At 44.0% G+C, this 14,844-nt stretch overlaps 1 protein-coding gene across 3 annotated transcripts in view; it reads right to left on the reverse strand.

Annotated features, from left to right (window-relative positions):
- The window catches only part of EML4 (EMAP like 4), a 96,844-nt gene that overhangs the window by 3,267 nt on the left and 78,733 nt on the right, over positions 1-14,844 (reverse strand). For all 3 annotated transcript variants that reach the window (XM_082217396.1, XM_082217395.1, XM_082217394.1), the window contains 5 exons: positions 10,471-10,559; positions 7,735-7,832; positions 2,053-2,140; positions 994-1,092; positions 427-557 (listed from right to left, as the gene is read on the reverse strand). In XM_082217396.1, coding sequence (XP_082073522.1) covers positions 427-557; positions 994-1,092; positions 2,053-2,140; positions 7,735-7,832; positions 10,471-10,559 — 505 coding nt within the window. The remainder of the gene's footprint in view (positions 1-426; positions 558-993; positions 1,093-2,052; positions 2,141-7,734; positions 7,833-10,470; positions 10,560-14,844) is intronic.

Genomic DNA, 14,844 nt, shown 5'->3' on the forward strand with positions numbered 1-14,844 from the left:
CTCCAGTGGGGCGTGGGTTGAGAGGCAAGGGGGATTTTTCATTTTGGACGACAGGTGTAGACTTTAATCACACTGTATTTTTTTCCCTGGGCACTCTAACCAGTGATTTGGAGAAGCAATGTTGAAACAATTCCTCCCCCCCCCCCACATCTCCCATTAAGCCCAATGGATCTCTTCCCCACCCCCAGCAAGAACAGCTTGCATCCCAATCAAAAACTGGGTTGGGGGGGCAAAAGTCCACTTGCACCAATGATCCTGGAAGCAAGAGAATATTTTTATGAGTGGGGAGGAAGGGAGCAGGGGGAGTTGGTGAGCCTTTAGATGTGATACTGGAACAAGTATACCACCACTCCAGTATGAGCACACACATGGTTCCACACATGCATGTATCACCCTTGCCCCTAAAAATGTGTCATCTAGACATACCTTTGCCTTGGAGCAGGGATACTGAAATAGATGGACTTTACAAAAGTCATCAGCAACTGCGATCACCTTCCTGTTGTGGGACCTGATAAGAGCATTTATGTCTGTCCCGTCTGATCCTTCAGGCCACACTCCTTCAATAGAGGAAAGCCAACAAATTAAGAGTTGTCACCTGCTTGAAGAAATCTTTGCTGATTAGTCGCATGAGTGAGCAAGGCAGTTCTGGAGAAAGAGGCACTGTTTAGATGATGCACAGAATGGAATCCTGCAAGGGAAAGTGGCTGAAGGGTGAGGAATATGGCCTAAATCACTGCGTGCAAAGAAAAAGTCGAGCAACCGACCCCTTCCACTACTTATTGTGACCTTTCGAAAGCAGCTTCTTGAAAAAGAGGGTGGGAGAGGCCATTTTCTTCACACACTTCTTTTTTGCGACATTAGCCTCTGTTGAAAAGCTGCATCCCTGCTTAAATAGTTGAGCTAAGAAAGGGATGCACAGTTAACACTGTGCCCGCTTAGCTTTCCAGAGCACCCTTGATTTAAAATGCAAGAAGGGTCATCTTTGCTACTCACCAAACACCTGAAATCCCAGCACACAAGTGTATGTCGTCCAATCTATATCCTTACACTCAGAACGATTCCTCATTAGTTTGCAGCCGGCTGGAATGTCCCCTTCCAAAAAAATGCACAACTCTTATTGGAATCACATAAGCGGCATTTGTTTTAGCTGTTTCTGACATTAAGGGTGTTGCTTTTTCTTTCTTTCTTTGAACAAGCATCCAAGTGCATCTTCTAGCATTTCTATAGCTTTAAGGGTATGAACTGAGAACTCATGGGTCTCTTGATGCTGCTGGAGTACAACTCCTGTCCCTGAAACCACTGGCTACGCTGGTTGGGGGAATTCAACAACATCTGCAAGGCCACAAGTCTCCCACACCTGGCCTAAGGCAAGCCTGTCTTTCTCACATGGATATATAAACACTGGCTTAACTGCAGGGCTATACCAAATATTAGGGGGAGAATGTATACAAAGCTACATGCAGCTACCAGTCAAGTTCCAGGGTCCCCAAGTGTTCAACTTCACCCCATTTTTGGAAACGCAGGAGGTTAACGGAGACCCAGCAAGCTGCTACACTCTGCCGGTGTCCTGCCTTTGGGCAGGCCGAAGGGCCACGAAGCACGTGGCGTGCTAAGGAAAGAATGCTAAATAAATGCCAAGTAGCATTATTCCGTTGCTAAAGTGAAGTTTTAAAATGCCAGCAGGTGTCTGCACCAGTAAGTGACACAGGGCTCTAATGAGGCAAGGGTGTGTGTTGTTTTTGAAGCCGAAAACCTGCTTCGTGACACATCACACACCAGCACCACTCTCCCCTATAAACTGTTAAACTGATTGATGTCCCTGCAGAGATGTAAGCTATATTTGGAAGCTCTGTTAGCAAGAAGCAGCTCTGAATAATATCAGAAGGTCAGGTTACAGAAGGTCACGCCAGTATCCCCTGTCAGCAAGCGTTTTGCACCAACAGCTTGACTTGCAACAGCTCCTCCCCCCCGCCACCTTCCCGTCCCACTGCCTCCCATTATGAATGTTCAGGCACTCCTGTAGGCTGGAGGTAATTACAGCTTTGTACTCACAGTATAGTATTTCATAGTCTCCCGAGTTTGACATTATATACTTATTTTCTGGGGACCAGTCAAGGTGCGTAATATAGCTGGAATGTCCCTAAAACACACACAAAACCAAAAAAAGAGAAAACAAGCAAGCTATCAAAATTCCGATCAGCAGAAAGAAGTATTTCCGCCTGCTTCGCTGTTTAATCCCCCTTTGATAAGTTCATAGAAACAAAATGTCACGACTGACTGTAGGAGTAATTTACCAAGTTCTATCGCTGCAGAGAACCCATTCATTTTGATGGAATGCACGTAGAAGCCCATGAATTGAACTGCATAGGGCCTGCTGATTGCACTCCACAGATACAAATGCTTAAATTCTTCTGCCTGGTTATTATAGATAATTGGATTTTATGCTGTGTTAAAATTTCACCAAATCTTCAACAAAAGCAAGCTGATGGGATGCTAGAAGATATGCAGGAATGCAATGTAACAAAGGACTGTTTGAAGTGTCTGAAGCTAAATTTGTATCTGGCAAATGGTGAGAGAAAGAACAGCACCTTTCGCCTACAGCAGGTTTAGCTTTTGCTGCTTTGAAGTCTCCCCATGACCTGAGCTCTAAGTAGGTTCAGACCATGGTTTAGCCATGTGCTTAGGCTGTCCCTCCTCGTCCTCCTCCATCTCTGATTGCCCTTCTTACTTCTGACTCAGCTGACTCAGCCATACAGCTGCAAATAAAACGTTTTAAGTGTGTTGTAAAGTGCAATATACAAATATTACACTAGATGGCGATAGTGAACTATGGCAAATTCAATATATATTTCAAAACATTTTTTAAAAAAGCATTTTCACAGTGGGTTTTTTATGTGAGTGTAGATTCCACCAGTATCAAATCGTAATTTGCCAGCAGGTTAACATTTCAGCAAAACATAATTTGCCTGGTTCTCATGCAATGACAGATTATAATTTACTACTAAATAGGGAGCAAGAAGGGAAACACAGGGCTCATCCACATTATGCCAATCCACGGTCTGGTGTTACACATCTGAGCAGCCATTTACACATTTCAGCAGCCATTTCTGCAATTACTCCAGCTGCAGTTAAAGTGGAAATTGTTGCTGTGAGATTCATCTACGTATAGGCTGGTTCACAACCAAGATTTCCTCATGTGATTCAAAATGCAGGAAGATCTGTCAGGTAGAGGGGGGAAATAAGCAACCGGCTTTTAAAAATGTCCTCAATTGGTTTGGAAGACATGCACCAGGGTTAAAAAGCAAAAGCTCTCTCATTCTCTCCCTTCCCCTGCTCCTTCTCCTCATCCTGAATCTTTAAAATGCTGGAAGCTAGAACTGACATGGGGGGAGGTGCGGGGAGAGAGTTGGGACCACCATTTACTACATCCTGCCAGACATTTGGCAGCTGTAAACATTCCGAGGGGAGGCAGAGAATGGGTGGGTGGGGGGCCAATTGGGAAGGGGCACTCTGGAGTCGGAAAATCCCTCTGAGCCAGCAACTGCGATGGGAGAGGTCTGGACACCACATTGCTTCAATAGTTGAAATAGCAGAGTTTTGCATTCCACTCGAAAGGAAAAAACCTCCCCTCGGCAGCGACCACAGTGAGAGACATATTACACTTCGCTTCTGATCTACTGTTCACATAGTGAGAGTAATCACTACTGGCACCTTTGGCTAGTAAAACTGAGTGAGTGAACAGGGAAGCTCCCTTTCTCATCGCTAATGACAATCTTCTTGGATATGACAAGGAGAGAGAGAGAAAATATTAGGAGTTAAGAGTTGTTAGAGTGATTTATGTTGAACGGCCAGACAAGCTTACTCACGTTCAAGTATATATGAGCAGAAGCACCCTGAAGTCCATCCTTACTGCGTAAAGGATGGGGACAAGCAGAGGTACGCAGCACATGCAAGAATGCTGGCGCAGGAATTGTGCATGCAGCCCTGCCCCCTCCACACTTTGAACCTTCGCAAGCCCATAAAAATTCCAGAACATGTCTCTCACTCTGCATATATTGTATTATCACACCTATTTAGAGACCACTTCATGGTATAAAGCCATTGACAGCACACAGTAACACCAAAGCACAAGAACAATAAAACCATCCACACAGACTCTAAACAGAATGAAGCCATTTCATCAAACACAAAATAATTAGGACTCCACAATGTAAAGACTTTGCTAGTAGTTTGCTAAAAGTTTCTGAAGCAACCACAGGGATACGGTGCCATCTTGTACACGTCAACGGACATATGCATCTACACACAAGTGCGTGCTGCACACAACGTGAAGGTAATATCTGAAGGCAGTGCATGGATACAATGCTGTCCTTGTACACAGAAGATACAGTTTAATGCACAAAGGCCATGTCTCCTTCTGGTGCTAGAAATTTGAATTATGTAGTACTGTAAGTATGGCGCCGTGTTAGAGAGCCCTGACGTCCTCCCTGCCATCTGGACAACATCTGTATGGGCTGACCTCAGGTTTGAACATGGAATGCAAAATTTCACCAGTTTTCATTTAGATATCCGAGATTGCAAGGGAGATATCACATTGAAGTACATATTTTCCGGACTCCTTTCGGTTCAAAACACAGAAATCTTCAAACTTCCACTCCAATGCCCCCATTTTCAAGGGAGATAGCACAGTGCATTGCATTTTGCATTTCCTTCTCCTGGGCGGTGGGAATGTTGAGCTGGTTGGTACCCAAACACGAGGCACACAAAAGAGCCCTAAACACACAGACCAAACCTATTCTGATCAGTGTTTGGAATCCTCATATTACAGAACAAACAACCAAAGCAGGGATGAGCTAAGCTGAGGCAATTTTACCATGATTCAATATTCAAAATATGCACCCAAAACAATCCCTCTGAACAAGAAAACACTCTTAAGAACTAGCAAGTGAAATAATGGAAAATGAAATTTCGGGAGCCTTGTAATTCATTTAAACCGGGAAGAACATAATGCACACCTTTTTTATGAACTGGCAGAGAAATCAATAGGCAACCAATTCAGAGCTTTTCATAGGAATTGTAGTGTCAGAAATGGCTCTCCATTGGACTGTTTGGCTGAATGATTGTCCAAAGCATAGAACATGGGAAGCTGCCTTTAGCAAGTCAGACCTTTGCTCCATCTATCTCAGCGCTGCCCACACTGACTAGCAGTGGCTCCCCAAGGTTTCAGAAAGGTGTCTCTCCCAGCCCCTACCTGGAGATGCCAGGGTACCTAAATTTAGGACCTCCTTGCATGCAAAGCATGTGTTCTGCCACTGGGCTGCAGCCCTTTTCCAAGGTGCACAGATCACCCCACGTGTGACACTGTGTGGCAAAGCTTGGCCCTGATTCCATGTGTTGGAACAAGGGCCCCTGAAGAGAATTGCCTGCACAAGAGCAGCTGAATATGTGTAAGGAGTTAGGCAAAACAAGAGTATCCCGTGTCTAAAGCAAGTCTGCACAACACTCAGCCAGCGAAGCTGAATATGGGCCACTGGCCAGCTACTTGATAATTTTGCTGTGTTTGCAGCCTCAGGCAGGCCACAGCATATGTGAGCGACATCAGAAGGCTCAGAGTCTGGGAGGTATGTTTTGGCTGCAACAACAACAGGGCAGAAGGGCAAGAGGGGGGCAGCAGCCGTAGAGACCAGGCTGGGAAGGAATTCAAGGCAGATACTGGGGAAAGGGGTCACAGAAGGGACAAGGCTTGGGAAAGTATTAGCAAGTATTAAAACAACAGCAACCCTAAAGCAGGATCAGCGGTGGAGACTTCTGTATGAAAGACTGTCAAGAAATGCCAGGCATCTGTTTGATAAGTCCACCAGCATCCTTCTCTGGCTTCCTTTTTAGTCATGTGTCGGGAATCTTTGGCCCTCCAGATGTTGCCAAACTACAACTCCCATGATCCTTGGCCATTGGCCATGCATATTAGGGCCGATGGGAGCTGTAGCATTTGGAGGCTGGGACCATGGAGGAAAAATAACAACCAAAGTAGTCTGGCAGACAATGAGCACCTGACACACACCAGCCAGGCCTTCTAGTTCCCACCATGTCAAAGTGGTTGTAGCCAGAGGTGCCAGTGTGACCTGCTATACTGTTTCATGACCTTTCTTGATGTCCTAAACAATGTCACTGTGATCTAGTGTCAGCCTACCAGTTTTGATTCATTTCTCTTGGAAATAGCATCTACATTAGTACACCTAATTACAGCCCTGCAAGGGTAACATAGGATTAAAAATGAACAAAAACCAACCAAACAGGGGAAAGAAAACCTGGAATTCTGTAACAGATGCGCCTGCGATGCATCGTTCGAATGTTTAACAACCATCGGTTCTTTTCACAAATAATTATGTTAAATTGGAAATTCCCCACAAGGGGGCAATAGATTCTACAGATACACAATCCTCGTGCGCTGGAACAAGAGGATAAATGCTGTGCGATAAAAGTCCGCATCAACCATTGAAAGCAGCGTGAGTCAAAAGGTTATGTGCATTTCCTGTGCAACTTAGTGGAAGCCTGCATTTTTGACAAGCTGGAGCCCTGATCCCAGAGGATGGTCTGAAGGCGCATGGTGCAGGAACCTTGCCGAAGCTAAGCAGATCTGGGTCTACTTAGTGCACGGACGGGAGACAACACAGATTGGAACCATATGCATGCTGCCTTGTGCTTCATCGCTGAAGAAAGCAATTTGGTATTCATTACTCTGACTAACTAAGGCTCTTCAGAATCTCAGGGGAGAGGCTGCAGCTCAATGCTAAAGCTTTGCATGCAGAATGCTGCAGGTTCAGTCTCCTGCATGCACAGACAGGGCCAGGAAAGACCCTGTCCAAGACCCTGGAGAGCTGCTTGCAGTCATTGCAGACAAAACTGAGCTAGGTGGATCAAAATCTTGCTCTGTCTTACAAAGCTTTCCTATCCTTGAGTGACACTCCTTCCCTTAAAATTCACATGACACTCCATCTTTGTAACTGGTAGTCACTGATCCAGAGTTAACTGTAATCTCTGACACCCATGTTCATAACAGTTAATGCACTTAAAAGAGCCCATATTGCATGGGGGGGGGGAAGGACCTGTGCCACTGACCCCAACCACATGCTTCCCGCTTTATAACATGATCACCGCTGAATTGCTACACTTCTGCAGCAACGTATGAAGGGAAAGAGAGTATGGGAAGACCCCAATTTTTCATTGCCTTTTAAAAACCAACACGAATCCTGAAGTTAGTGCGCTGCAATGGATCATGTTATGGTTTTGGGTGTGGGTGCACAACATCAGTTCCTCCTACAAACTTTGTTGACGTTTACCAGGTAGTGTGAGGGCTGTTTGCTCCCTGCCTGTTGAAATTGTGTGGGGTGTGGATCGTGACTCACAAAAAAAACCCTTTTGGCATCATAGTACCACAGTGAGCACTTATGGGAGCAGTCAGACTTAAAAAACAAATAAAATAAAAATAAAATAAAATGGAATTTGTCTAAGTGACAATTTGGGGTTTTTTTGTGGGGGCAGATGAAACTATTATGGGGGCCCATGTGTTGCAGGTTAGCCATGCCTGCTCTAGAGATACATGCTACCCCACCGCAGTTTTTAAAGGCATTATTAGGGTTCCTGATCAATATGTGAAAAATTCCACACTGGTTGCCATTATGTTGCATGCAAAATCCTTTTACTGTTACCAATTCATCCTGCATAGGAACTTACAGTGCACTTTCCATATCTACTGTACTTCCTTCCATTTTCTGTCACTGTGTAGAGGTAAATGAAGTTATCATGGGATCCCACTGCAAGTAAGGTGCCATCTGCAATGAAAATCAGAAACAAACTGTATGCTGTGATATCCACTGCCAACTGGCATACCAAACATATTCCAGATGTGCTGAACAATTCCCTCCCTGTATAACATCACCCAGAGCTCATGTGGTGGCCTCGCTGTTGGCGATGAAGGAGGACTGAAAACACCACATGACGCAAACAGCAGGGATGGGAAACCAGATGTTGTTGGAGACCCGAGCCCCATCATCCCCTCACAACCGGCCACATTTGCCGAGGCTGATGGGAGTTGGGAGTCCGATAACATCTGGAGGACCACACATTTCCTATCCCTGCCAAACAGGATAGCCTCTCATAATCCATTACCGGATTGGCCCCAGAGAACTGTGAGGAGAAGGAAGATTGCAGATAGCAATTTTCCCAATTCCTTCCCCTGCAACCCCTGAAAGCCATTTCTGGAGGCTGGGTAGAAGTGGACAAATTCCATCAACCCACATTGGTTCCCCGCCCCCACTTACTTTCAGGAACCACAATCTGGCCATAGTGCAAGAAACTATGAAAGAATCAGGTTTTGGTTTTGCTTTTTAGCATTCAATTGAAAGTATGTAAGTGGTAGGCAAATGTACCAGAATCAGGATTGGCTGGCAAAGCTACTGAGTATATGTCTTGTGGCAAACCAAGAGTCGTTGCAGTCCACGTGTGAGTCTGCCTCTCCAAAGTAAAGTTTTTCTGAACATTCCCTGCTAATTTAAACCTGGTTAGCCAATAGAAATCTGGGCTCTCCTCCTTTTCTTTTCCTATTTAAAAAATCTCCTGTTATGTTGCTCAGGTGTTGTTTAAGGCTCTGTGGAAGCTTTATGCTGATTTTTGTAAGCAGTCTAAAAAAACTTTGGAAATACAGGGATACAGATTTACCGAACACACACACACACACACACACACACACACACACACACATATATATATATATTCAATGCATAAAAACTCTAAACATGCAGAAAGGCTATTTGGAGTAAGACTAGCATAGCTGGGTGTTCCTGCAGAATGCAGGCATTTTTTCACACTCTGCATTCAGCTCAAAAAGCAGCTGTGCTAACTGAGAACTCAGTACTGGATTGTGAAAATATTTGTCCATCTGAACGCCTTAATTTAAAGCACAGTTAGCCATGCTATGGGCTTGGAACATGACAAAGAGTCCTCTGAAGTGTCTGCAAATGATAATGATTTCCAAGTAAGCTGATTCACACAGCAGGAATGGAAGAGCTGTCCGTGTAAAGTGACAATTTGACAGGCTTGGGGGAAAAGAAGAGACTGTATGTTGACTGCCTCCCACAGAGAATCTCAGCCAAAATCTTACAGCACGCAGAGCTGCATCTAATGGGAGCTCCAGTATACCTCTCCTTGCAAATGCAGCCTCTATGCTTGGCACACTATGACACAGAAAAAAGTTCCTTTTCAGACGAGGAACTCCTGGTTTCCGCTACAGCATGAAAGATATCCTGTGCAGGCTACTCTCAGTGTTAGAAAGTGGGATACAAAAGTTAGGAGCTAAATGGCACCTTAAGCCTAGGTTATGGGTGCTGCAATGGAGTGTCTAGGCGTGCTTTTCTTATAACAATAATACAAAGCTGAAAATGAATGAACTGCAGCTAAAATATTATGTTCATTTTTCACATGGTCTAGTCCTTCTCCTGCCTGCCCCCCTGATATTCGTAAGAGGGTCTCTTCCCCAGTCTTCAGAGAGTAGCAGGAAGTGGGGAGGCAGAAAAAGGTCCTCCATTCCTTCCAACAGCAGCAGTTTCAATTTGAAATCTTAGGCGCAGTACTGAGCCCAGAGCTCAGAAACTACTTGCACTAACAAAATTTCCTGTTGCAAAACGCGCCTAGAACAATGGGAGTTTTGAACGCTGCTTTCAGTATTAGCAGGGCCCCACCTGAGGACATGAATGAGCTATCCAGGATCAGGCTCGAAACAAATGGCCTGCATGCCTGGCAAATCAATGGGGCACCTGGCATGAAAGCAGCAGAGGAAAAACTTCCATCGATTCTCCTTCCCCCTAAAATATTTTGCAAAAAACAGGAAATGGCAACTATTAAGAACTGTGCTGCTTCCTGGGGGGGGGGGGGAGCTGTCATGGATTATTGAAGCCACCCCAAGTCACTACCCAGCAATATGAAAATAGGTAAGTACATCAAATTATATCAGAGACTTAAAATTTTAAGGGCATAAACAACTTAACAATACAGAAAGATTGTTGTACTGCTGAGCTTGACCCATTCAGCAGCTGTTTTACATGCTTGAATCATAACTCCATAACAAATTGTCCCATTTTTGTAGGGCTGCCATTGCTTATATACCTGGTGGGTTATATTTTCCATCTGAATTAACATTTCAAAATGCTTTATTTAGCCTGCTATTCATGGAGAGAAGCTGGCAAACAACACTGTTGATTCAGGTGCAGCCAAAACACAAGTGAAATCCTTCATTTCTGCACCTGCTTTACAAATGATCTACTTTGTTAATGCTGGAACGTAATCTGACGTGAGTGTTAAAGCCATACTAAGACCTATGTAATGTTACCTTGTTTGTTTGTTTTTTTTAAAACGAGAAATCTAAACATGTGTTTGGAAGGATTCAAACACTGAATTCAGCGCCGTTCTGCCTACCTACTGTGTAGCGCATCACCGAAAGCTGCTCATTGCCATCTGTATGTATTGAGACCAAATCTCTTGTTTCGGCATCTAGAACGAACCACCTGTTAAGAAGAAACAGAAGGGAAACATTCTAGCAAAAGCTATGACCAATTTTTTTTTAAGGCTCTATGGGCTATGATCACATCCCTCTGATCACATTCCTAGAGACATGTGATGCTGAAAAATACATTTTTTGCTAATATGTGTTATGTGTAGTACATGCATTAATTTGTGTTATTTTTTCTGAATATGGCACATTTTTAGTCTTTCCAGGGAGGTTTGCCTGCCACCATCTTTGTGGTCTTTTCAGCATGAAGTGAAGACCTTTCTGTTAGGTCAGGACTTTTACGAAACTTAAGTAGTCTAGGCCTCTGTTTTTGAAACCGGTTTATAACTCTGGGGATGTGTGGAAAGTTCCATTCCATTGTATTAAGGTTACTACCAGAGGTCTGGAGGACAGAAACACGAGAACAGGCCTTCTCCGCAATGGCTTCCCATCTGTGGAATGCTCTCCCCAAGGAAGTTCACCTGGCACCTTCATTATATACATTTAGGTGCCAGGCAAAAACATCCCTTTTTAACCAGGCCTTTGATCAATTTGACTGACATCCTATGCTCTTTTAAAATGTGGGGTATTTTGGGGAGGGGGGTTTATTGGGTTGCTTTTATTTTGATTAAATATTTTGTGGCTTTATATATTAATTTTGTTCTGTGAACCGCCCTGGGACCTTTGGGTATAGGGTGGTATATAAATTCAATAAATAATAATAATACTAAATAATAGTTTTCTTTTTTAATGGTTTGAGGTCTAACTCTGTTTTTAATTATTTTTTACTTATCTATTGCAAACTGCCCCAATAACTTTGTATTAAAGGGTTGTATACAATTGCTGTATATGCATTGAAGGGGGTTGGACTAGATCAGGGGTCCCCAAACTAAGGCCCGCGGGCTGGATAAGGCCTGAGGGACTTGTTTATCCAGCCCACAGCGCCCCCCACTGCCCGCTGCCTGCTCTTACCAGCGCTGCGCTGTGCAGCTGCCCACTTCTGGGTCGGAGGAGCACCGGAAATAGCTTGTGTGCATGTGCAAGCATTATTTCCACTGCACATCCGGGTTGGAGGAGGCCTGTGCACATGCACACAAGCTATTTCCGGTGCTCCTCCAACCTGGAAGTGCACTGGAAATAGCCTGTGAGCATGTGTATGGGCACGTGCTCACCTGCCCTCCAGCCCGCCATGCAATCAGCGCTGGAGACACCAGCCCGAAGCGTGGTAAGTTTGCTTACCCCTGGACTAGATGACCCTTGGAATCTCTTCTATGAACACAACATAAAATATATAGAACTGTGATTCTACAGCACACGTTGTTACATTTAAAGCACGCATAAACTGAATACTCTTCATAGTTCCAAAGGAACACGAAGGAACGTGATTGACTCAACCTGCCAGTGGCCTGTCATGCTTAAGTTGAGCAAACAAAACTCTCAACTGCAGCAGACAGCGTGGAAACTGGCAACGTGTAGTGGCTCAAGAGTGCAAGTCGCAGCTCGAATTTCAGCTTAGTCCCACCTCCAATATCTGCATGATAGTAGTAACATGCCTGACACCATGCTTGAGGGGGAAAAGCACCCCAAGAATGGGGAAAAAGAGAAACACTTCTCTTTGTGACTAAGCTCTGCAAAACCTTAGTTATGACTCTCAGAAGAAGGGGTAAGTAAAGAAGATAGGCTTCTGGAATAATGCAAAGGGCTAATTTTACAGCTTCGTCCTACAAAAAAGGTATGGTTTCAGAGAACCGGCGTGCTGTGTTATTATGATGGAATAACACAGCACTCAACTTATATCCATATGGATTGATTTTCACCACCTGTTGTGTGAAGAAAACTGTATCCCGGTATGCTGCCACTCGTGAACAGGTTGCCAACAAGGAGACCAATTACAAGTAATCGTTAACATCCCATTTGCATGCACGGGGATGCACTAAATTTGCATTTAGGTTGGACATTGTAATTGCAGTGCTCTCAAATCTGCAAGGATGCTGATTTTTTCTTGGGCCAGAGGCAGCTGGGGCCATTTTACTTAAGCTACCAGAGTGCCATCTATAAATAGTGTGCACAAAATTAAAAACATGGGACAGCAAAACAAAATTCATCTTGACATTTTAAAATCCACATCACGGGCAAGGCTACGTCTCAAGAAGGCTAAGTCTCAAGAAGAAGTCATCCCTCGTTATTTTCAAAAAGCACTCCCAAGTCTGAAAACCAGATATCTGGAAAATGGCCTATTCCAAATGGCTTGGACCCAATTTGTGGTTAAGGGACCACATGAAAGACATAAAACATGAAGCAGCTCAGCATACCACCACAGCTTGTGAATATGCTGTGTGCAAGATGGATGGAACCAGTGGAAAAAAATGGCTGAAATATTTTCATTGGACAGCAGCAGAAACCACTTTCAATAATATCACGGGGGGCAACGCAAAAATGTAGGTTTCACCTACAGCCAATTTTGTATTGCAGCTGGATGACCGACATGTTTCAGCCTGCTGCTTTGGTGTTGAATAACATTCAAGTGTTTTTTAAAAAAATGCCACCAAAATTGCTGGTGTTTGCTTCTGCTATTCGCGTTAAATCCCGACAGATCTAAACCAGGGAAGGTGCTAATTCTTTATCGAAGGCACACAAAACCACCATACATGCAGCTTGTCATCTACTTGGGATCTCTTATTCACTTTAAATAATGCGGCAAATATTTAAAAAAGTGAACTTAATGAAAAGAGAATCTAGCAAAGGGTATCAGGAAGAGTAAAACTGTCCTTTCCTAAAATTGATTCTACAAATTGTCACGGATGACGACAACTTAATGCTACAGATTTTAAAGAAGTTTTTTGGGGGGCGGGCAGGGGAACAGGCCAAGCCAGACACCACAGGACCTTAAGTATTAATTTTACATATCTAAGCAAAGGAAGGCAGGGATGTGCAGATCTGCATTCTTCAGTGAATGGAATAGCATATCCATTATAGTTTAAGGAGCTCTGTGCACGCTCATCGGTGGGTCCACGAGAAGCCACTGATATAGGAAGCATGTGTTCCTTTGCACAATCAGTGGCTTGGTTCCAATAGTCAAGATGTGCAGGAGCTTCAGGCACCTGCACACAACTGCTTCATTCTTCACTTTACACGAGTGAACAAGCCAGGAACCAGTTAACCATATCTTCATTCCCAACAGTGAATTAAAGTGAATAGTTTCAAAACAAACCAGGATTTCTGGAAGCCAACTTTTACACAATGACTTCGTATTCTAGCTTGTTTAGAAGCCATTAATATTAGTTTCCCAGCTCAGATGCAATAGGAAGCTATGGTTAACCGTGGCTTCCTGGCTTGCTTCACTGGTCATGCAAAGTATCTGCATATGGGTGCAAAAAAGTTGTCTTCGCTTATTAAGCTGAGATCTTGATGGCTTGAATGTAGCCAGTGCAAATCTTTGGATTTTGCAGTATCTGCTCCAGAATTTTAGAGTTTGGTTCATCGCTGCACTGCTTGAGTCTCAAGGAATACAGAGCAACCTGGTTTGGGTGAAGCCAACCTACTGCTTTGCCTCTGGGCACTTCAGTCAAATGTCTAAGGCAGTGTGTATGCGCAAGGGCACAAGGAGCAGCAGGGCTTGGTTATACTGTGCAACTTGTGGTACCTATCCATCTCGCTATTTTATATTTCTGCACTACAGCTCCAAGCTTGCCATTTTACTGCCACTGTGTGCAAATAAAGATTTTGTATTCATCTCTATTGGCACCTGTTGGTTCTTGCCAATTCACCAAAGTAAGCGAGCAAATAATTGGTGTTTCTGAAGTAACCATGCCCATTACCGTAACCTCTGTGCAGTTCACTCCTGTGGACACATATGCAAGGTAAGGGTTCACATGTGCGTTTATACAGACATGGAAGCAGGTCCGTGATCTTTACCCCAAACACATAAATCAGTTTGCATTTTGTTGCTAGCCAGAGAGGACATTGACTGAGTATGTTGTTCCCATCAATGCAGCACGTTGATTAGTGCCTTCCATACATTAGGCCTAGCTAATGGAGGAGCATTAACATGAATCTACATTATGACTGTTGGGCACAGATGAAGTTGCCAGGGACTCTATGGGTGTTTTGCCTTAAAGTATGGAGTTCTTTCTTTTTTGCTTACACCGCTATTGTGTTCTTGATGTTACCCCTAGGACAGCACAGAGTATTAACTAGTTATATGGGTGCAATTTCTAGCATAGCTCCCGTGATTTTAGCTGCCAGATAATTAATTTTAATCAAGACACTGAAAGAAGCAGCTACGTTTTCCTGTAAAAAGC

The sequence above is a fragment of the Podarcis vaucheri genome (genome assembly GCF_965113315.1).
Source record: "Podarcis vaucheri genome assembly, chromosome: 3".
Lineage (NCBI taxonomy): Eukaryota > Metazoa > Chordata > Lepidosauria > Squamata > Lacertidae > Podarcis > Podarcis vaucheri.